The sequence below is a fragment of the Marmota marmota genome, unplaced genomic scaffold (genome assembly GCF_001458135.2).
Source record: "Marmota marmota marmota unplaced genomic scaffold, marMar, whole genome shotgun sequence".
NCBI lineage: Eukaryota > Metazoa > Chordata > Mammalia > Rodentia > Sciuridae > Marmota > Marmota marmota.
The window spans coordinates 2,496,315-2,523,977 of NW_026000077.1; the positions used below are offsets into that span (position 1 = coordinate 2,496,315).

The 27,663-nt window shown below is 50.5% G+C and overlaps 1 protein-coding gene across 4 annotated transcripts in view; it reads right to left on the reverse strand.

Moving 5' to 3' along the window:
• Positions 1 to 27,663, reverse strand: part of Syt6 (synaptotagmin 6) — a 60,977-nt gene that overhangs the window by 10,416 nt on the left and 22,898 nt on the right. For all 4 annotated transcript variants that reach the window (XR_007351768.1, XR_007351769.1, XM_015502159.2 and 1 more), the window contains exon 4: positions 4,078 to 4,198. Coding sequence is in view for 2 of the 4 variants with exons in the window: in XM_015502159.2 (XP_015357645.1) it covers positions 4,078 to 4,198 (121 nt within the window). In the remaining 2 variants the exon portion in view is untranslated. The remainder of the gene's footprint in view (positions 1 to 4,077; positions 4,199 to 27,663) is intronic.

Consider the following 27,663-nt stretch of genomic DNA (forward strand, 5'->3'; position numbering starts at 1 on the left):
CAGGGCTCATGTGAATCTGTCAGGAGGTGCTAGTCAAGGCAGCCGCTCCCTGGTTCTGCGATTCAGAGATGCACGGTTCTATCTCCTGGGCAGCCAAGACCCACTTGGCCCTCAGGCTCCCTGGCTTCATTCAGGAGCAGATGAGGTGCATACCCATGGTGGAAACTAGAGAAACTGCAGCACCCGACCAGAAACTCTAAGCCTTAATGTTATTCTGTAGACATGTAAGTAAGCTGCTGACTAACCAATGTGACAGTGGCAGCTGTGCCTTAACCACGGGGACACTTAAGTTTATGGAGGAACTGGGGAGACCATGAGGAATTCAATCAACCTGCTGTCTCTGATACACATTTGCAAGGGGCCCCCTCTCAGAGGGATTTTCAGTAAACAGGGAGGAGAGGAATGAACCCACAGGAGACAGCATTCTGGCTCACGGGCTTCATTCTCCATGGACATGCCCCAGGACACTGCTCAGGTCCTAGCAGACAGGTGAGAAGAGCAGGCCCCAAGACCTGTCTTTAACACTCAATGTCTTAAGGAAGCCCATAGCTTTAGAAAGTGTCTTCAGGCATGAGTTTGCCCAAGTGTTTCCCCTGTCTCTGTTGTACCTGATTTCATATACTCCCACTCAAGAGCAAATGTTCATGTCACGAGGCTTGGAAAAATATAGGCAGAGCCACTTGTCCCATAGGCTGCTGGGCCAATGCCTCAGCACCCCTCCCCAACTCTGCTCATCCCTACAAGGCATATCCAATTTATAATTCAGTGAACATATTTCCTCGCAGGAACCAACACTCTCACAAGGCTAAGCAGAGATGACTGTTCCCTAGGATTCTCCCAGACAAAAGTTTATGGTGTCTAGTGGAATGCTGGCCTCTGGTGATATGTGAGGCCTGTTCCTCTCTGCAGCGGATTGAGGGGGCTCAAAGATCAGCAGTGCATTTCAACCTCATTGTCACAGAAGCCACCAGAATCCAGCATTTGGAATGTGCTGGGCACTCTGCTAAGAGTTGTATACATATCAGGTTCCTTTAAACTTCATATCAACCCTATGAAATATTTATCATCAAATCTCCACTTCACCAATAGGAAAAGTGAGGCTTAGGGGGAGGAAGGAAATTGCTTCAGAATTGAAGCCAGGTCTGATTTCAAAGCTCTCACATTTTTGACCCCTAGATTCTAAGCAGCGCAGACCAGCTGTGGCACAGATGAGAGGGTTGACTCTCTTCCCCATCCGTTTTCAGCATGCTGGTCCTTATCATTATTTTGTACAATTTTAATTGCTATGGTTCTAACAGAAGGGTTTAGAGAATTGATTCAGGGATTTTAGATCAAGAAAAACAGATCCTTGGTTTTAGAGGTCAATGCCATGTATGTCTGGAACAGGCAATTAATAAACTCCATTCACTCCCCAGATCAGTCCAACATCAAACCAGTCTCGGCTGAAGGCAACGTCAAACTCATCCTTGAAAACAGGAAATCTAGTCTGAGAGGCCCCTGGCACCCACACATGCCCTGTGCCACCCTTGGGGCCAAGGTCCTCATAATACACACAAATACGTTCGCTCGTTCATTCACTAATCTGTATTTAATGAATGTTTCTTATGTTCCACAAACTTACTTACATTGGTGAACAAAATAGACATCTCTGATGCAAAGAGGACCCCTACCTTTTCAGAATCCATCTGAGATTTTAATACCAGATTTCAAAACCCAGTAGAGAAGAGGGATAATTGTGAGAGGGATGTTAGAACTTGGCATAAAAATACCTCTCGCCCCAAACCCTCTGATCCGGAACAGTCTTTGTGATTACCTATGGCTTTACTATGAGCCCTCCCCCCCCCCTCTCTCACATCACTTTAATTATACCAGAGAAGATAGTGTGAGGACCAGGACAGCAAAATCCTATTTCCCTCAGGAGCCCCGAGAGTCCTTAGTGAATTTCTGCCCCCAGCACACACTTATTTTGGTATTAAAATGAAATCGACATTGGCTGTATTTTGAGGGAAGCTGACTTACTGCTGCCTGAGAATTTTCCGCATGTCAGCAAAGGTTCCCTAAGCTCTTCACTGTGTCCTGATGTGTGTCAGCAGCTTCGGTAGATAGAGGAGGTTGGGGAATGGGGTCTCCTTGGGGGGCTTTTGGCCTGGTGAAGGGTACCACAGAAACAATTGGAGGCTGAAGCAGAGGCTCCCAGAGGTTCAAAGGTGCAGTAAATAAACTGGGTGCCAGTGGCACATGCCCCTAATCCCAGGTACATGGGGAGGCTGAGGCAAGAAGATCATAAATCGGAGGCCAGTCTCAGCAACTTAGAGAGATCCTGTTTCAAAATAAAAAATAAAAAGGGCTGGGGATGCAGCTCAGTGGTAGAAAGCAACTGGGCTCAATTGCCAGTATGAGAGATGGAAGAGGAAGTGCAGTAAATAAATGCAGGTTATACTGAATTAATATTTCCTGACCACTCTTTCCTAAAACCACAGTTTCCTAGGCCTGATACCTCATCATCTTCCACCTTCACCAGGTTGCTCTTTGCCCCAGGTATTTTCAGCAGGACCTTCTCCCCTGTACAGCAATTGTGGTTATACCTAGGAGTCTTCTAGAGAATAAGTAATTAACGAATACAAAGGAAAACTTTTCCATACATTCCCAGCCAAGTTCAGAGTTGTCTCCTGAGTGGTTTCACACTGGTAATTGGAATCATTACAAGGGCCTCTTGGTGAGGGTCTAGGGAAATAAATTGAGACATTCCCCCCATTTGCTGTCCTAAATGTCCAGAACATTCTACAAGCCATTGAGCTTGAGCTGTTGTTTGGGAGGCTTTATCTCGCTTACTCCTGGGGGCAATTCGAGCTGATGGAGAAGGAGGTTCCCAGGCCTCAAGCTGCTTCTTCGTTATCTCCAAGTGCAAATACCTTCGACGACCACTTGTAGAATTAATTCTACACTTGTGGAATCATGGAGGATCAAGCCATGTCCAGCCTGCAGGTCTCTGCAGTTGTTCCAAACAAGCCTCTCCTGCGTTGCTGGCATGGCACGGTATTTCTATTCTGCTGGAGCTCAGCTCCCTTGGTGTTGAGGCTCAGGCTGGGAGCCCTGCAGGAAAAGCTCAGATAAAAATGCGCTTTGCTTTTCAGTGGATTTGCTCCTTTGACTCAGTACACAGGGCTGCTGCCCTAGGCCTGTGTGGGCCTGCAAACATTTGCACAAACTTGACATAACCCTTCTTGAAGTCCTGGGGCCTCATATAAACTGTGAAGATTGTCTTTATATATTGTCTCCTATATATTTCCTTTGGATTCTCTCTCCTTCCTCTAAGAGAAAGAATGGTGGTAATAGCTTGTCTCTACTGAGTGCTCATGATGTGTCAGGCACAAGGCTAAATGTTTACGTGGATTAACTCGCTTTTCACATTAGGAAACTGCAATAATTTGGATCTTGAATGGCCCCTAAAGGACAATTTGTTCTTGGCTTGGTCCTCAGCCTATAGCACTAATAGGAGGTAGAGGAGACCTTCAGGAGGTAAGGGCTGGTGGAGGGAAGTTGGGTCATTGGGGACATGCCCTTGAAGGGATATTAAGACCCTGGCCCTCTTCTTCCTCTCTCTTTGCTTCCATGAGGTGAACAGGCCTCTGCCATGTGCTCCCACCATGAGGTCCCATGCTGCCACAGACCAAAGCAACAGGGCCCAGAGGACATGGATTGAAACCTCTGGAACTGTGAGCCCAAATAAATCTTTTATTTATGTATTAATTTTTTCAATGCTGAGGATTGAATCCAAGATCTTGCACATGTTAGGCAGACGCCCCACCATTTACCCCTAGCCCCATCTTCCCTCCTTTAAGTTGATTTTTCTCAGGTATTTTGTCACAGTGAAGGAAAACTAACACAGAAACCACAGTCTTTACACAGAAAAGAAGGGACAGAAGTGGACTTTGGATGCAGGTCTTTGCCTCCTGAGCTGGTGCTCCTTGTCTAAGAATAGCACAGGACTTGCCCTTTCTTCCTGAACACTCAACCAAATCTTAATGTCTGGATTTGGGGAGGTTGCATGGTAGGCCGCATGAGTAAGAGAGATACCTGAATAGCCTGTGATGTCCATCGCCTTGAGGTTGCGACATTTGATCACCGTGAGGGTTAGCCTGCCGGCTGTGGGCAGGTAGCAGAGGGAGAACATGATCTCTCCCAAGTCCACGCTTTCCTGCAAAGAAGCAGACAAGAAGGCAGGTGAGAGGCACACATGGGCTTTCTCCCTGTGCAGGGGCCATGGGGCACTCTGGGGCCCAGGAGAAAACTCTGGGACTCACAGGACCATGTGCTCAAGACCTAAGGGACTAGCCTCCATGCTAGGAGTAACTGGGTACAAAATAATAATATTGCTCTTTCAATAGAATTTGCCCCCTTCAATATTGTTTCTCACTTCTTTTTAAATTTTGAGGCAGGGTCTTCCTAAGTTTCTGAGGCTGGCTTCAAACTTGCTATTCTTCTGTCTCAGTCTCCTGATTAGCTGGGATGAGAGGCAGGTGCCAACATGTGCCCAGCTTCTCTCTGGCTTTTGATCAGATTCTGGTCCCAGTCCTTCCCATTCTGCTTTGGTCTGACTTGCCTTGTGGGCACCCCTTGACTGCAGCCGCCCTGGATGGTCCATTCCAGTTCTCCAGCTCACCCTGCCCCATCTCTGATCCCCTTGACTTCATGCCCATCCAGGGTCCAGGTTAGTGGTTGTGTAATATCCTGGGTGGGATCAAGCTCTAGCCATCAGGTGGCCCCTCTCCTAGCAGATCTGCAATTCTTTTCTGCCTCTGCTCCTCAGTTCGGTCATTCTTTGCCAATCCCCAACTTTCCGGAAACACACCCAGCTCTCTAACTTCAAGTCTTGGTGTGGACTTAAAAGGAACTGACACCCTGGTTGGGACATGCTGCCACCCAAGGAGATGTACCCTTGCCATCCCGGGCTTGACCCCAGGCTTTAGATCTGCTCTGACCTTTTTCCTTAAATGTGATCATCCTTCAAAAATAAACCCAGCAAGGAACACACACTCCGCTGCTTCTCCTGTCCCAAGAATCATCATGGCTGGGGATCCCTGGAAGTTTTCTGAGAAAACAGAACTTTCCTCCCTAGAAGTTTTAATATCTTCCTAGAACGATGGCAAGCACGTCCATCTGTTGTATCAGTTAGCACTCTGACAGACTGCTTCCTTTTCCTGTTCCCCATTTACTGAAATGGAGTAAAGTTGACTTGGAACTGCAAGCTACAGAGACATTTGCTCCCATAGGGCTCCCAGAGCTAGGTTTGAAGAAGTGGAGCTCAGGGTTTGGGAAGGCCCTGATGTCAGATGGGGCCCTCTGTGCTTATTCATACATTCATTCAACAATATTTATTAAGCACCTGCTATGTGTTAGGTCTTGATCTGAGTGCTGGGAATACAGGAGAGAACAAAAGAGACAAGAAAATCCCTGCCTGTGTGGAGCTTGAATTTTATTAGGGCCAAGGACAATTTTAAAAAGTAAATAAATAAGTTAGATAATCAAAAGTATCAAGGAAAAAAATGTAAGGCAGAGAAGCGGATATGAAATGACCAGGATGGGGTTACAGTTGTAATTTTAGCCGGGGAAGGCCTTCCTGAGGAGGTGACTTCTGAGCAGGAGAGCAGTTGGGTGGTTTTGTCCATTCCCCTCTCAAAGGATCACCCTCTACTGGAGACTGTTGCAGTTCCTACCAGCCTGGAGAATTAGCCAAGACTCCCCCTACCCAACCCCTTCCAGGGCCTGTGATCCCAAAGTTCCCCTCTAGGTGGCGCTGGCACCCACCCTTCCCTAACCCCACACTTGCCTTTTGTCCACCTATCCTCGCGCCCAGTCAAATTCCAGGCATAGTGACAGAAGGTGACTACCCCCAGTTCCCCAGGAGGCGGGTCAGACTGGAGCCAGAGTGGGGATACCCCGGCAGGGCCAGTCACCTGCTCCAGCACACATGCCCCTGGCCTCCACAGAGCCGGTGATCCAAGACCACCACCTATGCAGCTTGTCTGTGATGCTTTTCCACCTTTGAGGTTCACAGCAGCTCTGGGAGGCAGGGATTGTTGCCATTACATCCTGCATTTACTCAGGTTGAAAAGTCTTGCCCGGCTAGCTGAGCCCCATCTCTTGGGAGAGCGCTCCTCACACTCCACCATGAGCAGAGCCCCTGACAGCTCACTAGGGTGCATCTCAAGGTAACCTTGAGATGTCCCTTTGACCACGCAGCACTCTTTTTTGTTATTGTTGGATGATCCATTCATGTTTGCTGAATGCCAAAGGTACGGTGCTTCGTGGAGAGTATATATTCCTCCCCACTCCCCACCCCGCCCTTAACTCATGTAATTTAGGGGGGTGTAGCCAGTTCAAGGAAAGTGCTAGTACCCCCCCTATTCCTCAGGTGCATCTCCTGTCTCCCTAGTCTCTTTGTTAATGGAGGGAAACACAGAAGAATTCCCCAATGTTGTGGGAACGTGGTCAGATCTCCTGTGGCAGGGATGGTGCATCTGACTGAATGGTCCATCTCTGACAGAGAAACAAGGTACAAAGAGAAGCCCAACTCCCTTTATTTCCCTTTTAAGTTCCCCGAGGTTTGAGCCTGACCAAAGTTACATAAGCCCTTTCAGACTCGCTAAGCCAGTAATGGACTGTCCACTGAGCACATGCCAGGTACTCTACAAAGTTCTTTGCTAAATTCTTTCTGTGAGTCTTAGCATAGCCCTATGAGGCAGGTGTCTTTATTATTCCCATTGCATGAGGGAGAAAATGAATGTTTGGTGAAGTTAAGGGACTCACCCAAGGTTGCGTGGCCAGCGAGTGCTCTGGTGCCAGACTTTTTTGTGTCAATGCCACTGTTCATATGCCCTCAGTGGCTCCCCTTATTTGGCTTCTGAATCAAGGCTCATCCTCTTTGCTTGCATTTGGGGCTCTCAACAGTTGGGCTCTGTCTTACCTCCTCACCTGATTCTCTCTCCTCCCTCTCTGCCAGCTCTCTGCTCCACATGGTTGGTGTATCTTTGGTCACTTTTGCCAGAATGCCTCTCTCTCTCCTCTTCGCTTGGACAATCTATACCTGCTATGGGACCCAGGGTTGTTTACCCCCAGGGACCCTGCCTCAGGGTCCAGCTTGCATTGAGCATCTCCCCCACATCCTGCAGTGTTTTCTGCCCTAAAGAGCTCACAGGAACCACCAAGTCACCTTTGACCTGCATCTGTGCCCCCCACCCCCAGCATATAATGATGAGAGGCCCTTTTGGGACAAGATTCTTGCCTTACTCTTTTTTTTTTTAAGTATTTTTTTTTTTTAGTTGTAGATGGACACAATACCTTCATTTATTTATTTACTTGTATGTGGTGCTGAGGATCCAACCCAGTGCCTCACATGTGCTAGGCAAGCACTCCACCACTGAGCCACAGCCCCAGTCCCCTCACTCTGACTTTTGCTTCAGAGGTACCCAACGGCACACAAGAGTGGCTACATATTTGCCTGCAGGAAGGGAACGATTCCATTTTAGCTAAAAGAACCCTGGCAAGAATAGTTTTCTCTATCAGTGTTACGATCAAGTTAGGGCCCTGAGAAGAATTCTGGAAGCTGCTACAGCCCCTCCGAGAGGGAGTAAATACGCTACTGTCACCATGTCCCCACCACCGCCATCCTACAGAAGCTAAGTTGTACTTTCACAGCCTGTCTCCACTGGGGAGTTTGAGTTAGTTTGTTTGTGGACCTTCAGGGTAAATGGAACCTTCTGGGGCTCTAGGAATTGCTCTCAAGGCTGGCTCCTTCCAGGAGCTCGGGCCTACAGACACTCTTTTTAGCAGGGCTTTCCTTCCTTATAGGACCATGGCACCTGAGGGACATGTGGGTACTGAGTCTGCAGTACACTGTGGAGCCCCCACTCCAGACCCTGCATCCAACAGTGACTTCCACCTTCCATTTGTGGGCCCATACAACCTAAGGGATAGATCCAGGATCCTACTGGGACATGGAGGCAGAGAGGAAATGGGACCAGGACCCTTGAAGCCCAGTCTTGGGGCTTCTGCTTTAGATGATCTGGCCTTATCAGGCCTGAGGGCAAGTTGGCTGTTCTTGATTCAGTAGATTGAAGAGGTACTGTTCCCCTGAACAAGCAGGCAGCAGAGGACTGGGTTATTTGATAAAGGAAAATAAATAGGTTAATTTTGAGTAAATAGAGAGACGGGAGCTAAAGCAAACAGAGATAGTCAGAATCTCCTGGTGGCCACCCTCCTTCTCTGGCAAGCTGAGCCCTGCTCAACCCAAATGGCCACCCTCACCTGACCCTCTCTCTGCCCCATTCTGTCTCAGGGGGTTTCAGCCCTAGATTCCACATACCTTACCAGACTTCTAATCCACATTAGAAATGTTTGAGACTTTGGACTTTAATAAAACCAGGGGTGACCAGGGGCAGCAGAACAGCCAACACCTTATTGCTTTCATCTCTACCTGCTGTCGGAGAGGCCGCCTTAGGGCCCCTGACTGGTAATGAGCTCCCCGGTGCAGGAGAGGTCACTGTAGTCCAGAAAGCTGCAGAAACCAGCTTGGCCCTCCTAACTCCTCACCTAGGGGCTAATGAAGGGGATCTGAGCTCCATAGCCGCGGGCCTCAAGTCTTGACTAGTGCTTGGAGGGGGTGGGTCTGCTGCCAGGGGAGGGAAAACCAGGAGACATCTGTCCTCAAGGGCAGCCTGTCTGCCTGACATCCTTGCCTATAATAGTGGCATACTCCTGAGCAGTGCCCAGGGTGCCTGCGCAGAGAGATTCTGAAGGGTCCACTGACTGCAGCACTGTTCTTGATGGTACCAGAGCGGCCCACCTGCACAGCTGTTACAGATTTTTCTCCTTGATGCACTTACATAGCCCTAGGCATGAGGGGCGGGGATGCTATCTGTGGGCTGGCTGCCCAAAAGCAGTGAGCCACAAGTCAAAGAGAGCCTGACTTTTAGTCTCTCTGCTGCTAACTAGCCATGAGACCTTGACCAAGTCATTTCACATCTTTGAGCTTTAATCTATGAAACGAAGGGGTTGTACTAGATGATGTTCTGGCAATCGTGAGGACTGAGGATGCAAACTGGAAAATCCATCATTAACCACCATCAACTGAGACAGCCCAATGGTGCTTGACTGGTGTCCGTGGCCCTCCTCAAGGCATCTAGAACTTTCATTTTGAAATCCAAATGCTCTCATTCCTTCAGTCCCTGGATGCCCTACTGTTCTCCAGAGCTAGCCACGCTTCTTCCTAAAGAGGCAATGAGTGGCATCAATGCCTCCAAGTCTGCCCTGGGAATCCAGGCTGAGCAAAGCAAGAACAGTGCTTCCCCATCTCTTAGAGAACACTTCTAGTCTCTTAATCATTAAGCAACTTGTCTTGAGTCTCTCATCATCAGCAGAGGAGCATCCACTACACTTTCAGAAAAGTCACAGGAGACCTAAAAATGATCTTGGAAGCACTGGGCAGGAAGTGCTGTTAAGTTACTTTGGGGCAGGGGGGCCAGAAGAGAAATGGGTGGAAGCCAACTTGGCTCTGATGGGCACAGAAACATCCAGTATGCAACCCCTCTGTGGAGGCTCTAGTCTCGGTGCTGGGGGTACAGAGATGATTCAGCATGGAGGCCAGACACTCAGGGCCAAGGAATCAGCTCCCACAGCAACACCCCTCTCTGCATAAGATCCAGTCCTACCTTTTACATTAATTTGAGGGTTATATGATGGATGCTTGGGTTCCTAATTATTAGAGCCTTTTGAGGGTGGGGTTGGGGTCTTGTTCTAATCGTCATTTTACCTCTCATGTCTAACTCAGTGCCTGATGCGTGGGAAGCGATGGGCGAATATGGATTTGGGGTCAGGCCTAGATCCAATTTCCAGCTGTGACTCCTATGAGCAGTCATTGAACTGACTGAACCTTTCATTGCCTTGGTTTCCTAACCTGCAAAATGGGAATAATCTAGGACCTTCCTCTTAGGGCTGTTGCAAAGATTAAATGAAATAATTTGTGCAAAGTGCTTGGCATAGAGTAAGCACTGAGAATGTATCAGCTGCTGTTATGATTATTATTACTGTTATAAGGAACTTGTGGTCATGGGGTAAGGCAGGGGAGAGAAAGGCATGGAAGTAAGTATTACTGTTTGGTTTGATCAGTATAAAAATAGAGGTGTGGGCCAGATGTGGACGAGGAGAGGAACGAACAATAAACTCTGCCAGGGGAATCAGGGTAGGCTTCTTAGAGCCCTGATAGGTGACAGGATCTAGAAGGGTGAGTGAAAGGAGCTTTTTTAGCAGAGAAAACCGAGCAAGGGCATTTCTAACAGAGGGATCAGCAGTGTATAAAGACACAGAAGGGGCGTGGAGTGTTTAGGAGCGTGCCAGGCTCCATGTGGACAGAAGGCAGGGTGGGGGAGGGAATGGGGACAGATGAGGCTGGGAACAGGGGCAGGGCCCAGCCTTGCCGGCCTCGTGGCCCTTACTTAGGTGTTTTTCCTTCCTTCTGCAGGTGATGGGAGACTGTCTCCGCTCTCCATTTCCCACTCAGCCCACACTGTCACCTTCCATCCAGTCCCTGACGCCAGAGACCACGAGAGTGGGCATCACGCATTCCCTACACATCGACTGACTGTGAGTCTGGAGAGGTGGGCCTGATAAGTAGACCGAGTCCCTGCCCTCCAGGAGCTGGTATTTTGGGAAAGGGAGACAAAAATAAGGAAAGCGAGACAGTACCCAAGGGAACCAGTGAGGGTCACAAACCAGGTGAAGGGCCACTTTAGACAGAGTGGTTTCGAAGAATCAGGAGGACACAGCGGCCAAGAGTAGAAGGGACAGTGGTGGGTAGAGAGGCCAGCAAGGGGTGCCAGGGCCTGGCACCTGTGTGGAAGGGGATGTGGCTTGGTCCTGGCTACAGTGAAGAATGAGGACCAGGGAGAGATAGAAAGGGGGAGGACAAGGGAAGTCTTGAAGGCCTCTGGCTCTCATTCCCTGTGAGAAGCAGAGCCCTCTCGGGTGTAGAAGCAGTTTAGAGACTAGTAGGATTGGAAGGAGCGGATGGCAGAGGGAAGAGTGGAAGGATCCTCAAGTCCTCGCGCTCTGCAGCCCCCACATCCGGTCACCTACCGAGCTGTGCACTCTCCCTTCTAGGTGTCTCTGGGCCCTCCCTCTCCCTCCCCACTGAGCTACCTTACCTCTGACCTCTACCCTCTCTCTCCTGACCGCTGCTGTGTCTAACTCTGCCCTTCCCCTCCCATCCAGCCTCCCTGCTGGCGTCAGGAGGTTGCTCTCCTGCTCAAAATTCTTCAATGGCTCCCCATTTCACTCTTGTTTTGGAGTTGGACAACCTGGTCTTCAGATGAAGTGTCACCCCCAAAGCCCAAATGTATATAATGATGAAAAGTGGCCCCGAGAAAGGGCACCCCGAGCTCCTGAGTCAATCCCTCAGCCTACTTCCTGGGAGCTTCTAGTACTTGGCCTGAAAATCACAGACCCACCGAGTCAAAGGGCAGTCAAGCTTCTTCATGAGTCAGCCCTGGCCTTCCTCCATTCTACCCCAGGTGCCATAAAAACCATTCACATTTACTGAGTGCTTACTATGTGCCATCGGTTCTAAGTGATTTTACATGTTAAGGCATATATATATATATATATATATATATATATATATATATATATAAAATTTTTTTAGTTATAGGNTATATATATATATATATATATATATATATATATATATAATCTTCACAAAAACCTCATGAGATGGTTACTATGAGCCTCTCCACTTTTTACACAGAGACACTTTTGACACAAAGAGGTGACACAACTGGCCCCAAGATGCGCAGCTCCTGAAGGGCAGAGCTGAGCTGTGAAGCCAGGCTTGGGAGTCCCCACTTTTAGTTTGTACCCCATCCTGCCTCTGAGTCCCTCTCCCCAAACTCTGTGAGATCTCTCTCCCCTCCACGCTCCTCCCTGTTCTTCCCACTGTCTGAAATCACCTCTCCCTGCCCCGGACTATGCTGGACAATGACACTGTCCTTTCTAGGCCGCTGTCCTGTTGCCTCCTTGTAGGTCACCTCCCCTGACTCCCTGCCCTCATTTGGAGGTGTGCTCCCTTTGCCCTTGGGTTGTACAGTTCTGGGGACAAGTGTGATAACACTCAAATACAAAGGCAGGACATATTCGAGAAAATCAGCAGGATCTGGTGACCTGCTGTTGAGGGGAGCAGAGACTGACACTCAGTCCGCCCCACCGGCCCTGCACCCCCATGGCTGGCTTTGTTTTCTGCTGGGAGAGGGGAGCCTTGGAGGTGGGTGCTCCTTCCCTGCTGTGAGCACAGGGCCTGGGTGACTGTGGATTGGTTCCCTGAACCTCCTCAGGCCTGGGCTTCTAGGGATCCAGCAGAATGCTGGGGGTGGCTGGGGTGGAAGGGCGGGATGTGTCTGTTGTGACGTTCTGGCTTGGGGCTCCTGCAGGGCTGGAGCAGCCTGTGTTTCTTCTGAGTTCCACGCCTTCTTTTTCTCTCAAGTGCTTTTCTGCCCTAAAGGCCTCGGTGCATCATGAATAAATAATGAACCAGAACTGAGGTGTCTTAAACAAACTCAGTACACCCAGCTTTGGCCTGCAGTGTGGCCATTGACAGTTCAGGACCTTCCCTGGAGGAGAAGGGCCCTCCAGTCCATGGGGAGCAGAGGAGTGGGGGAGAAGGGTGAGATCCTCCAGGCTGTGCTGGATCCTGGGGGACCCGTAGAGAGACTAAAGCACATCAGCAGGAGGCACATTTTTCTGTATCTGAGCATCTTCGGGGACACAGATGGTTTTATTTGGGAGACTTTCTCAGCCCCTCCTCTGTGAACCCGCCCTTGAAAAGAGGTTTAGTCTTTCACATGCACCATTTCTTTTGGGCAAATATCTATGAGTCAGAACCACACTGGGGGGTTGGCTAATGACTTCTAAGAAAGTGGGTGGAGAGGGAGAGGGGACACCAGGGTGCGGAAGGGAGCCTGAGGAGAGCAGAGTTTGGAGAAGTTCTAGAAGAGAGGGGGGCAACCACTGGTCAAGCCAGAGAGTCTGCACCCTGAAGCATTCTTCCATGAGAGGCCAGTGCCTGGGACCTCACCTCAAATCTGCTCTGCCACGGGTTCTTCATTATGACGGATGGTTGTCAGGGCTGGAGGAAATGGCACAGTAATGGCCTTAATGATAGGAACCTTCATTTCTTGTTTCAAGTTGTTCTGGGGGATGTCAGTTCCCCCAGGGAGGGGTGTGGGCATCTCAGCAGGAAGCCATCTGCTCTTTGTCCCTCTCTGGTCTTAGTGAGGTGGTCCCCTGGGGCAGCTGGTTCTGTAAACAGGTATGGGCTGGAGGAGGGATGCCACGCAGGCAGGGTTCCCCTCTCCACCAGAGGCACAGGCTGGTCAGTGACTCTGGCTTCTTTGTCTCCTTGGAGGTGGATACCCTGAAGATTTAGCTCCTTACCCAACTCCTATTCCCCACACACCAGAACCTCTTGGTCCTGCTGAACTTCCGTTGGGCCTTCTTCCCACCTCTCTAGCCTCCTCTATGGGCCTCCGTGCAGTGGAGGAGCTCATCAGGACTCAGGCCTGGGCCCTCTTCTCTCCTGGCTCGTCCACAATGTTGATGCCCGTCCCCACGCTCATGACTCCCAATTTATGGCCCCTTTACAGACCTCTCTTCTAGGCTCCAGACTCACATATCCAGCATGACATAGCCACGCAGTTGGTCTCCCAGAGCCAAAAAACGCCTCAGAGGCTCAAGGTGACCTTTTCCTCTTGCATTTACATTCACCTTTCATTTTCCCCAAGTCAGGAAACAGCCCTTCCATCTGCCCCTCTGCTCAACCAGAAATGAGGCAGCACGTGGACCCCGCCTTCCTCTCTCCTTTGCAACGAGTTCCAACATCACCAAGCTCTGCCAATTCTATCTCCAAATTCTGTCTCCAGTGCCCCACCTATTTCCATCTCCCTTGTCCCAAGGAGCCGAAGTGGTATCTACCTGCCCGCAGGCACTGCATCCTAACCCATCTCCCTGCTTCTCTTCCTTCACCTGCCCCATTCGCCACACAGTGGCCAAGGTGATGTCCCCAAAATGTCAGAAGGAGGGCATTACACTTCCCTTTAAAACCCTCCAAAGGCCAGGCACTGTGGCACCAGCCTGGAAACCCAGCTATTCAGGAGGCTGAGGCAGGAGGATCACAAGTTTGGGACCAACCTAGACAACTTAATGAGACCCTGTCTCAAAATTTAAAAAATGAAAAAAGGCTGGGGAGTGGCTCAGTGGCAAAGTGCCCCTGGGTCCAATCCCCATTCCAAAGAAACCCCTCCAATGGCTTCCCCTTGTATGAGGAATAAAACCCCAGACCCCCAAGGCCCTCCCCACTGGGCTGACTGTTTAGCCTCACCCCGGCAATGGCTCTCCTTACGGTGCTCAGCCTCACTGACTTTCAGATCCTCACGGGGACCTGGGTTTTTCCTGCCCCCAGAACATTTCTGTTCCCTCTGTTGATCATTCTGTTCCATCTTTTCACATGGCAGATGCCCACTTGTCCTCAGGCTGCCCCCCTCCCCAGGCCCACTCCAGATGATGTGGGGCCTGGGTCTGTTTCACCAGGATGAGGGTGGGGCAAACAAGGTACCAGGTACAAAAGTGAACGAGGTGCTCACTCTTGGGTTTGTGCACGCCTCAAGAGGCAATGCCCCTTTGGGGCTGGGGCTGTGGCTCAGAGGCAGCGTGCTTGCCTAGCATGCGTGAGGCACTGGGTTCGATCCTCAGCACCACATAAAAATAAGCAAATAAAATTTGAAAAACTTCTGTTGGCTTATTGTTAAAAAAAAAAAAAAAAAGAGGGAATGCCCCTTAAATGTTGCCCCTGGGTGCCTTGCTGGCCTTGGCCTGGTCTGCATTTTATGTTTTACTCTCCACTGTATTTCCAGTCCTGAGCACAGGGGCTGGTGTATACTACATGCTGGCAATTGTTGAATTATAAGCAACTCAATCTTGTGGGGCTTGCCTGGTTAAGAAGGTGCTGAAAAGAACTGGTGACAGGAGTAGGCACATGCTCAGGCTCAGCCTCTGCTCTCCCCAGGAGGGTCACAATGTGGGGCCTGGATATTTGAATTATTGACAAGCTCCTCAGGTGAGTCTTAAGTATCCTAGGTTTGTAATAAAAGGGAAAAGAGAAGGATTTTTTTTTTTTGGAAAGAGGAGATTCTGAGACTGCCCTGGGTCAGACCCTACTAGGACAGCCATTGCAACAACGAATATGTCCTAAAGCAACCAATGTCATTTGGTACCAGGGCTGCTGGGCTAGTTACAACTATAAAAGGGCCTCTTCTGCTCTCAGGAGGCTGAGGCAGGAGGATCACAAGTTCAAAGTCGGCCTTAGCAATTTAGCAAGGCCCTAAGCAACTTAGCCAGACCCTGTTTCAAAAATTAAAAAATAATAAAAAGGACTGGGGATGTGGCTGAGTGGTTAGGTGCCCCTGGGTTCAATCCCTGGTACCAAAAAAAAAAAAAAGTAGGGAGGAGTCTTCTTTGTTAGGTGCAAATGAGGGTTCTGATGGATGGACGCCTGGGCTGGTCCTGGTCCAAGAGGAGTGTTTGCTGTCAATCATCCTTGGCCTTTTTCCTGTGCATCATAAGACGTGATGTGGACAGTTCAATCCACCCATATACACTTCCCTCCACCCCACCTTCTGCCTTTGGTTATTGAGGTGGAGGGGTGCTGAGGACCTGTGTTGGTACTCTGGAAGGGAGAAGCACTGGTGAGGAACCTCCAAGACTTAGAGTATAAAGCCCCCTTCTACCAGCCTCCACCTGAGAGGAGACAAATGCATGTTGTCCCCCTGCATTACAGATTGTGAAAGAATCAATTTCCTGCTCACTTGAACCATCTAGTGAGGCACCTTGGCCTCAGTCTGTCATTTATCATCAGAAGCACCTGGTATGTCATCATCTCACTAAGAGCTACATTGCTCCAGTGGTCACTGCCTCATAGGAGATGAGGAAAGAGCAGGAAGCTGGGCCAGCAGTGGAGAGAACCCCTGGGCCCTGCTCTTGTCCCCATGCATAGATGTTTCCATCTAAGCTGACTGGGGCACAGTCCCCAGCACTATGTACATAAAGAAGTTATGAGCAAGTGAAATGTTCCCCCATCTCCTGCAGAGTTGGACTTCTGTTTTCTTGCTTCCTGGGGTTCTGGGGAGAGAGTGAGGCGGGTATGCATCCTTATAGGCTTCTTGGGAAAGTCAAAGGTATCAATCATCCCCAGCCCTGTTTTGTATTTATTTAGAGACAGGTTCTCACTTAGTGCCTCACCCTTGCTGAGGCTGGCTTTGAACTCATGATCCTCCTGCCTCAGCCTCCTGAGCCACTGGGATTACAGGCAAGCAGCACTGTGCCCAGCCAAGGGTGTCAATCTTGAGATTCCTTCCCTCGGTTGGGGATCTTTAAGGACCATAGCAAGGCAATTCCAATCACATATCACTAGGACGCAAGAGGCCACAGTGATGGGTCAATTTGTCCAGTCCCGGATCCCATGCAGGACCACACTAAACAATCAACACCTCTGAAAAAACTCACTCCTATTTTTTCTCATGTTCTTTTACCCTGGAACTCAGACATTGCCACCTTGATGTCCAAGCCTATGGGGAGCCGCTCTGAATGACCACGCCTTCCAGTCCTGAAGCAGGGGGCTCTGACCAATTACTAGTTTCATAGTGACTCGGGCATTGTACCAGCCTGGATAGCAAGGCGTGTCTTCAGGTGTAGGCGTACACACTGGGGTTGAGTTACACTCTCCTGCTCCCTGGTAATCCTACCCCTTCTGCCCTTTTATGGACAGAACTTTCTAAGGACAGTGTCTCCCCAAATAAAAGCTCACTTCTGAATGTGCCTCCCTTTCTCTCGTCAGCCTCTTGTGACTTTCTCTTGCTCTCCCTTTTGGGGAGCTTGAGGCCAAGAGCCGGGGAAAGCCGTCCTGAAGCTTTTATCAAGGTAATTTGTGTCTGTGTTTTATTTTGCATCACCCCAAATTCACACAAGTGACCTTAGTTCAGCCGCCAGTGCTGGATGGGGGTGGCACAAGCCAATGACTGCTGGGGCACCTAGTCCCTTCCCTCCTAGCTAGCTTAGGCATTATGCCTTGAAATCCAGGGTTGTTTGTTTGTTTGTTTTGTTTTTCAGCAATGGGAACTGAACCTGGAACGCTCTACCACTGAGCTACGTCCTCCGTGCTTTTTTTAATCTTTATTTTGAGACACGGTCTCACTAACCTGCCAAGTCTGGCCTCGAACTTACAATCCTCTTGCTTCAGCCTTCCAAGCAGCTGGGAATACAGGCGTGCACCACCATAGTCATCAAAGCCTGTATCAGTTTTGACTCAATTTTTCTCTTCTCCAAAAGAAACTCAGAGCCCTTGGCCTTCTAAAATTTTTAGACATTTTGGTGTCCTTCATCTAGATCCATGATAAGCCGTCAACAACCAACTCTTGACTTGGGGCTCTAGTGAGAAGCTGGGGTATTGATCCTTTATACAACTAGAGGGGAGAGATCAGGCGTTAGTACAAACAGTCCCAGTGGGGCATGCACGGGGTTTGGGGTTCAAATCCCTGCCCTACTGATTTCCAGCTGTTTGACTATGAAGGTCACTGAACTTCTCTGACTCTGACCATTGGCAGTATTGTCATGCTTGAGGTGGCTCCCTATTGGGCAGGTCCTCTAAGCCCCTGATTTGGAAGCAACCACAAGGAGGGCATGGCCAGTTGCTAGTAGACAAACCAAAATTCACATGCAGCAAGCATACAATCTGGAAACCTCTCGTTCTCCTGCCATATGGATGTGGGCAGTGGCCCTGCATGTGCTGAGCATGCTGTCCCATCTGCCTGCCAGATGGGCTGAGGGACCAGGTATACCCTGTGGATATCTGAGAGGAGGAAGGGGCAGCTGCCTTGGGGGTGTCCCTGGGTGGAGTGTGGGAATGAGGAATTCTCTGGGCTGGTTTCAGAGGCCAGAGCAGGCTTAGGGACCCCAGGGAAGCTATGCTGATTTGCAGGCTGCCTCTTCCTTCCCTCCCAACCCTGGGCTTCCCTCCCTATCAGACTTTCATCAGGTGGGATTGGGGAGGGGTTCTTCAAGGCCCTCTCAGTATTGAGGTTCTAGCTCAGGTGCCCAGCAACAGATGAACTTAGGGAAATGTTAAGCTGAGAGCCAAGAGAACTAGGTTAGAATGGCCGTTGTGCTGCTGACCAGCTGGATGAGGTAGGCAAGTCACTGTGCCTCCCTGAGCTGTGGTGCCCCTTCCTGCTACATCCCGCTGACTGTGTCTGGTGGCAACCTGGGGCTGGCTTTAGCCATCTCTGAGATGCATTTGGACCACGCCTCACTGCGTCACCGAAGGAGAAGTAAGTCGTGTGGGAGAAGAGGAAGAAGGAGGAGGGAACGGGGCTCCATGATCCCAAAGATGCTCAAGGAAGACTGGAGCTCTTTGCTGGGAGGTTGTTCTGCAGCAGGCCCCAGGCCTCCCTCCTCCCTCTGCTCGCTGGGGAGGAAGATGATGAAATGCCAAATTAGCTCCATTATTGTAACTCCTCCAAAAATTATAGACCGCATGTTCTGCCAGAGTTGGCTAATGTCTCCCACTGGTGAGCAGGTGACACTAATGGTTATTTCCTCCCTCCCCGGCAGTGAGTGAGGCTCAGGCTGGGAGTGGGAGGAAGGGATCCATGCAGAATTTTGAGGCTCCTCCTGCCCTGGTACCAGGACCACACAGCCCGGGGGCTGCCTGAGCTCCACAGCAGTTTCCAGATCCTTCTTTCTTTCCCTGTCTAACAGGAACTGCCTCTTTGCACTACAGGATCCAAGAAAAGCAGCTGGCCCAGGAAGCGCCGCCTGGCCTGGAGGTGGGTCTTACTGCAGGCCACACCCCTGGCCCTCAGGCCCACTGGCCCAGGTCCTGCGGTGGCTGCTGACAGCGGCCTGCTGCTCCCTGGCTCTCCCCATGGCTCAGGCTTCTTCTCCAAGTCGTGCCCAGCTCTTCTTGCCTCCCACACAGCGCTAGCATTTCCTCTCTCACCTCTTCTTGCCTCCCCCACCCCCATCTGCCTCTCCTCTCACACCAGACACAGCCATCTCCTGTCTGTGGCAGCTGAGGCGACTCCTTCTCAAGGAGGCAGAGTGGAAGTTAGCCCCTTCCCAGCGGGTCCTGCAGTGGGAAATCAGATTCCTCCACCAGGCGCGGCTCCTGGAAACCTTGACCACTGCCATCCACGTGCTATGGTCCTGCTAGGTTGCCCAATGGCTCTGCTTCAGCCCATTTCCTTCCTGGAAGAAATGGTGGGAACTGGACCTGCCTGACTAATGCCTCCAAGGAATTCCCCGAGGAGCCTCTGCTGCAGTTAGTAGTTTCAGAGTGAAGACTTCACTGTGGTAGGCAGAGAGAGCTCAGAAATGCTCTGAGATTACAAAGGTCCCTTCTCGGCTTACAGATCAGAAAACTGAGGTTTTAAAAGGTTGTGTGGTCTTGCGAAGCCAAATGGAATTTTCTGGCTCCTGCTTTACGGTGGAATCCCTTTCTCTTCCTTTACAATTCCATCTCACTTGTATACAATTGAGCATTTACTAAATACAGGGCCAGGGTTCAGTGCTATAGGGGGCCTCCACAGAAACAAGCCTGGTGGGTGGCAGTGGAGAGCCGAGGGGCCTGGGCTCCTGTGGAACCCAGGAACACAGTGAGGATGAGGTTAGGGAGGACCCTGTTCTGCTGAAGATATGAGGTGACCCCCAAAAGCTCATGTGTGAGACAATGCAAGAAGGTTTCGAGGAGAAACGGTTATGAGACTCTTAACCCAATCAGTGAACTAATCTCCTGAGAGGGATCAACTGAGTGGTGAGTGGGTATGGCTGGACGAGGTGGGCATTAGGGGCATGCTGTGGGAGGCTAAGCATCCTCTCTCAGCCTTGAGTCCGGGGGTGCTGGTTTGGCATTGCACGCTGTAGGCTGCATGATGCAGGTGACCTCCACCTTCGCTCGGCAAAGAAGTTTGTTCTAGCTCTGGACTTGGGTTCGACCCAGTGGAATCCATGATGCCCCTTGAAACCTTATCCCCTGTCTTATTTGGTGAAGAATATTCTGTCGAAAATCCTTTGTCTCCTTTTTCCTATAAATAAAGGGCACTTGCTCTCTTCCCTTCCAGCGTGGAAGAGGACCCTTGAGGTCGCAGAGCAGTCCCACCCTCGATATGAAAATGACTTCTGTGTCCTGGGCAGCCAGCTCTTTTGAACCCAGTTTATCTCGTCAGCGCGGGTCGCTGGCGAGAGTGTGCCTTTGGTAGATATTTTGTGTCTGGTGAGTGGAATGGACTCTCTCTGCTGCCTGATCATCATGTGAGCTGCTTCCCTCCACCACACTCTTCCACCACGATGTTCTGCCTCCCCTCCAGCCCTGAGGAATGGAGCTGGCTGACTACGGACTGAGACCTCTGAAACTGTGGGCCCCCCAATAAAGCTTTCTCCTCTACTATTGTTCTGGTCAGTGAAAAGCTGACTCAAACAGATCCTGAAAATGTTATTCAAAAGCAGGATGAGGTGGCACAAACCTGTAATCCCAGCCACTAAGGAGGCTGAGGTAGGAGGACCACAAGGCCAGCCTCAGGAACTTAGTGAGACCCTGTCTCAAAATAAAAAATCAAAAAAGGGCTGGGAATGTAGTAACGTGTCCCTGGTTTAATCTCCAGTATCAGAAGAAAAAAAAAATAATGGTGTCTCTCTCCCTGGGGCCATGAATGGTCTGGACCCGGGGCTTGGTGAGGAGAACCTGGCTAGCTGAGATCTAGTCCTATGTCACAGAAAAGACACTCAGTTGCATGGTGCAAAGGAGCTACTGATGCTGCACTGAAGGGGAGGGGGGGCGATGGAGCTCTGCCAAACCTTGCACTTCTCATGCTGGAGGCAGGGTTTAGTTGAACCTGTCCCCGCTACTATGGTCACTAGGGAGCCCACCTGCAGAAGAGGGATAGGTGATGACTCTAGGGCTCACCCAGTTAGGTTGTTAGTCCTCTGTGAGACGACAGGGCTCTGCAGAATTTTGTTTTGTTTTTTGGTACTAGGGATTGAACTCAGGGGCACTTGACCACTGAGCCACATCCCTAGCCCTATTTTGTATTTTATTTAGAGACAGGGTCTCACTGAATTGCTTAGTGCCTTGCTTTTGCTGAGGCTGGCTTTGAGCTCACATCCTCGTGCCTCAGCCTCCCGAGCCACTGGGATTACAGGTGTGCTCCAGAGAGTCTTCAGGATGTCTCAATCACATCATCTGAGAGGAGACCAATGGCCCTTCCCACTCCTAACATCTCAGGGAACCCAAAGCTTCACTGAGGGTAAATGGGCAGTGGCCATGTCTTCTGTGAGAGTCTGACCTGGGGCCCATCAGACCTCTGAACCTCACTGCCTGCCCCCAGCAGCACACCTCCCGATCTTCTTCCCTCTATTCTCCACACCACATCCTTCCCTTCTTTCCAGGATTCTTCCAGAACCACTTAATCCTGGAAAATTCCAGGCCTAACCTAGCCAATGCACCAACCCCCTCTTGCAGTCCAGAGTAGATTCCTGTCCCCGTGGCATTCATATGACTTTCTAAGCAACAGACATTCTCTGGGTATTATCAAAATGTTAATCATGGTGTCCTTGGGAGAGTGGGCATTTCTTTTTCTTTTCTTTCTTTTTTTTTTTATATCTGTATTTTCTAAAATATCTAAAACAAAAGTGTAATAGTTTGCCTTGAGGCAAAGCAGGGTAAAATATGTATTAGAGTGATACAGCATTTTGAAAAACTGCTCTGTTTGGGTTCTCTGCTCTATTACTTTAAAACCATGTGACTCCAGGGAATTTCCCTAGCTTTCCTCATCTATAAAATGGAAATACTGACTTCTTACTGTATTGATAAGGTTAAATGAGATAATATACTTGGAAAATTATCTATAAACACATTAGGTATTGGAGCAATAGACTGTGGCAAGAACCCAGGTAGTTCCTTGGTCTTGTTGAGATTTTATTGTGTCCTAATCACAACCCTGCAATGGAGGTTATTTTTCATATGTGACTACTGAGGAAACAGAGAGGTGATGTGATTTTTCTGGGGTCACACAACAGGGGCAGGCTTCAAGCCCTGGTCTCCTGTCTCCAAGCCCTGCCTCCCTACAGGTTTCTAGAGGGCTGGCCCTGAGTCTGTCCCAAATCCAAATGCTTTGCTGGCCTCCTGGATACTGACCCATAGCCTGGCTGAATGTGTGACCCTGAACAGTTCTATCCCTTATCAGTGTCTCAGCTTCCCCATGAGTGAGACAGAGATCACTGTCATCCTTCTTTTTCAAACACAATCCAAGGTGACACAGTTTCAAACTTATAACCATCCTTCTAGGTATTAATAAGCTGCATAGTCTTTAGAGTGCAAGATCTTCTCTTCCAAATGCAGTTTCTTATGAGAACCAAAAAGTGTCCCTCTCAGGGGGGTAGCTGGAGTCCTCTGGTGGGGGAGGAAGGAATGACGGAAAGACAGTCAAACAGAATTGGAGCAAGGTCCTCCCAGCTCCCCCGGGGTGTGCCGGATCTGGCGTGTGTGCTGTGTGCGTGAGTGCACTCATGTACCCACACGCCTGGGACTGCCAGGGGTCTGACTCCAACTGGCTGGACTCCAGGTGGGCAGCAGGGGACGGTGCTGAGATTCTCCTTTCCTATCTCATGCAAGAGGAGAGAGTTGAGCCAGAGTGTCTCTGGTAAAGATTTCCCAAATAGGGTCGGGGGGTGGGGGGATATTTTTCCTTAGGGAACACTCACTCTCTAAAGAGAGCTGGGTATCTGCCCAGGCTTGGATGGGATTTATTTAAAAAAAAAAAAAAAAAAAGCCCTGTCAGCAGGACTTGGAATTATGAAGGCATTCTCTCCTCCTTTTCCCCTGGCCTCTTTTTCTCCTCCAACCTATCAAAAAAGTCCAGAAACAGAAACAAGAACGTTAAGTCCTGGTGATTTCCTATTAAAGCCTCTGCAGAGCCCTGACCCTTCAGAATGGCCTGCCCTCCCAGGAGGCTAGGGCTCTGCACGCTCCTCACCTGAGTTTGCCTTTCTCCAGGGGCCTCTGCGTGCTCAGCCCTCGGTCATTGTGGGACCCTTGGTTCCTGCTCTGGTGTTAGTCTGACATGTTGATGCTGGTGAGGGGCCGGGCGGGGCTCCTTACAGGATCTCTCTGAGAGGACTTTCAGGAGTGACTCAGCCGGGAGACACTTTGTGACAACGTGGAGGAGGCATTTTCAAGCGAGTGCCTCAAGTCACAAAGCCAGCTCTGTCCCCAGCTCCTCCAGGGAAAAGCATCTCACAGCTTTGTCAGGACACGTCACAGAGCTGCCTTCCTCTCTGGAAGTTGGACCACTCCTAGCACGGGGCCCAGTGTGTCACCTGGATGAGTCCATCGAAGGCCCTGAGGGAGTGGGCTCTGTCCGCCCCACAGGGAAGGAGCCCCAAGCCAGTGCTCCGGCAGGCCTTCCTGGGGGCAGCAAAAGGTTCCAGAGAAGGCTGACCTGGTGGGGAGCCCGTCTCTCCCCACGGGTTTCCCCCCGTAGGGTTTCCTCCTTGGTTTTGGCTTCCCCTTCCATCCTGCCCTGCACCCTTATTCAAACATCAATGCTAGGGTGGATCCAACTCTTCCTCTAGGTTCCCCTCGCACCCCTGGACCAGCCTGGCAATGTAAATACCTCCTCTAAATACTACTGGTGACCAGGGGAATTGTACCGGGTGCCAGTCATATAGCGGGGACACCTTCACCGGCCCCTCCCTGGTTCTTCCGGGGGAGACTCTCTGCCCATTTACGGGGAAGGGCACCCTTTCTTTCCCCACATTGGAAAGCCTGTCTCCTTCCTGACAGAGACCCCATCCAGTCCTCCCACCTGGCTGGGGTCCCCTTGGCCTTATACTGGTAGAAAGGACGGGTTCATTCCCAGCCGGCTGGAAGAACAGGGAGGGCACGGTGGAAAGCAGCTTCCTCCTTTTCCTCTGGGGGGCAGCCCCCCCAACATTTCCCTTGAAGAGAGGCCCTCCCTCCATGTGCAGGGAAATGGCACTTTATAGCATCACAGAATGACAATGGCCCTAGCAAATTTTAGATAAGACAAGTGTCATTAAACACCACGATTGCCTTCTACTGAGGGCAGAGGATGGACAGACAAGACAGTCCCCACTCCACTGCCCCTGAGGAAGATGGCCAGTTATTCACCGAACACCTGGTGGCATTTGAATATGGAGGATGGGGCTAGAACTAAACCTGGGCTGGGGCCAGAGAGAACTAAATGACCCTGAGCAATTTAAAGAGTGGCCTTGTATGTTTATTTGTTTGGTCTTGAGGTCTGGGCCTTGGGAAGGTGGAGAAGAGCCAACAGGGTAATGGAGGGGGCACTCTCTGGGGCCAGAGCCAGGGCGGTCCACTGTGCCACCAGGCAGTGGGTGCTGGTCCTAGCACATGGCCCAATGTGTCACTTAGATGAGATAAACCCCCATCTCCCATCACAACAGACCTTCGGATAGGTGCTGGGACTCACTTTGCGTGGCTTGGGGTGTGTGGCGCTGGGCTTATATCCCCTGACTGGGTCAGTGAAGGAAGAGCCTTCAGAGGCCAAGAAAATGATGACGTTTTGCAAAAAGCAGAAAATGGGAGCCAGAAAGGACTGGGAACATATGAGAACACCAGGCAGGGGCAGGAATCTTGGGAGAGTCCCTCTTAGCCAGCTCTCAAGAGGTGGAACAGAGAAGGGTTTCAGAGCCCACCTCACAGAGCCAACTCACCCCCCTTTGACTCATGCCACCCTCATGCAAGGGTGGCCTGAATTGCCTCATCTGGAAACTGGAGACCTTACCAAAACCTACCCTGCGGGGCGATGGCGAGGATTACACATAAATAATGGCAAGTGCAGCCTGGCACAGGCAGCCAAGCAGCCCCTGCTGACATCTTGCTCAACCAGCAATTGTCATTCTGCACACAAACTGTCATCTATGTTTGTTCTCTCACCCCCTCCTGGTCTCACCTCCACTCCAACCACCCCAGATGCACTCAGGTGACGGTTCTGTGTTGACAACATGGAACAGCTCCTGCAGAAACCAGTCCCCAAGTCCAGGATGTTGGTGAACTCCAAGCTGTGTCAAGTACAGACCGTCAGCAGGGAGGAACGCTAAGGTGACAGGCATGGAAGTCTTCTGAGGTGACCATTGCTATTTCTCAGTCCTGCAAGACTAAGAGCAATACCAGTCTGGGCTGGCTAGAGAGGGGCAGAGGCTTGAACATCCTGCCTGGCCCACTGTCCCATGGGCTGCCACCTATTCCAATTCCCTCGTCCCAAGGCCACGTGGACTCCATGGATATCTCTCTATTCCCAGATTCTGATGCAGCCCTGGAGGGACCCTCAAGGTCTTGGGACTTTGTCCAGAAAGAAAGACATTAAATATTCATGGAGAATGAGTAGGTGTCAATTCAGACAGGAGAGGAAAATATGTCTAGAGGGGATGTCTGATGAGGATGAATGAGGGCCAGATGGGCCTGGGGTTGGCCGAGGAACTGGTGGAGAGGGGGGCTGGCTGTCACACAAAACACATTTTTCTACATTGTTGCTGACACTAAAAACCACAGAAATATGCTACTAAGTGGACAAGGTTGACCTAGAGTCTACAGCTCGCTTTGTCTCCTTCCTCCACCAAGGTATAAATATTTATGTACAATGGGGAGGTTTTGAGTGGGGGGTTGGCTGGCTCGGTGTCGAGGCCCGTGATGAATGGCCTCTCTTTCCATCTTGCTTATCCTGCTGACGTGGCTTGTTCTTTGCCTATTTCCTGTTCTAGCAGACCTCACTTATGTGGAGCAGAGGGATGTAGAGTTGGCTCTGTAAAGGTTCTTTGGCACGTCAGCCCAGGGGCTCCGTTGGCCTCTCCTAAATAAGACGGAGGGGTAGATGTGCGCCACCCAAAATGAAAGCAGTGGCAGTGAATGTCGGGGTCCCTGGGAGGACACGGGGAGGAATAAGGGAGTAAGTAAAAACAAAGCAGGACAGAAGAACACCCTCTAAAAGCCTAGAGCCAAAGCAGGCAGTACAAAGGGCACTGATTGGGACTCATGGGACCCAGGTCCAAGGTCCAAGTTTGCATCAAATCACCGAGCCACCTGGGCAAGCTGTGTGACTTCTCTGCTCTTAACTCACTCATTTGTGGCAGGTAAAAATGTTGGACCTGATCATCTTTGAGGCCTGTTCTACCTCTGACCTTCTTCAGGTCCATGAAAACATGGATTCATAGCATTTGAGTCCAAGAACAATAGAAGCTCCTCAGGAAGGACCCAAATGCTCCCAAGTCAGTTACTATTCTGGTCACAGTTACCCCCCATGACCCTAGTCTCTCTGAATTGCTGCTGATCTAGGGAATTCAGGGCATTCCCTCCCCCACCCCCCCTAATGAATCCTGGAGTTGAAATGTCCGTGACAGTGTCCAGAGGGGATATTGGGCTATTGCATCCCTTGGGTCCAAATAATTTCTCTCCAGGAGAAAATGTCACTGCGAGTTATCAGGTGATGGAAGCCACAGACAGGTGCATGTGCTCTTGGCAGCGAGACGGGGGAAACACAGAAAGCGCACCCAGGCTGGAGCATAGATTCTCGTTGATGCATGAGCTTGTTGCCTAATGATTTCATTCATTCTCTTGTAAGGGAAAGATTAGATATTTACGCCATAGAGAGGCACCGCAGGAGAAAGAAAGAGGGCACACTGGGCTGGGGGCAGGGCAGAGTGCACTTGCCCTGCCCGCTCCACCATGGCCAGCTGTGAGGGGAGGGGGAGGGGAGCCAGTGCTGGGGTCCAGTTGTCAGTGGGAGCCACGTTCAGCAACGAGCAGCTCCCGCAGGCAGTGGAGCTGTCTGAATGCTAAGGGACTCATCAAGGCAGAGTGGAGCTGTCTCCACTGTTCTGAGCCTCTGGCTGTTGTGCAGCCACTTCCTCTGAAGCTGAAGGGAAGGACCTATTGAGAAAGGCCAAGTTTAGAAACGACTTAAATAAGAACACCTACGGCCAGTGGAGTGGTTATCGAGCAACTCTGCTTCAGGCCAGGTCAGAGCCCTGTCTGGACCAATTAGCCTTGTTTTCCAACCCCACATGGGAAACATTTAACCCTATGTGCCCAAGGATAGTTACTGTCCCAAATGGCCCAAGTGAGGAGGTGTGGGTGCGTGGGTGCACATCCATGGCTCGGCAGGAGGAAGAGCTCAGGAACGTGGAAACCCTTGCCTGTGGTGGGCACTCTGCTCTGGGAGTTGTGGCCCATCTTCTGAACCCACCCACCATGGCAGGGGGACCCTGGTGAAGGCTGCACATATGATGGAGCTTGGCTCCCACATCTCATCTCTTTCTCTTTCTGGATTTTCAGAAACCCTTTTCTAGAAAAGGATTTCTTGGTCCCTTGGGCAGTCCCAGAAAAGTCAAGGTCCAGTTGGCTTTAGGAACTGGGGCTGGATGCAATGAGCCACTTTTCCAGGACCTGAGCTCTGAGTTGCCAGGGGTGGAAGGAATACATGGTGGGGAGAGAGAGGGGTGCTGGAGGAAAGAAAAGCAATTCAGAGAATA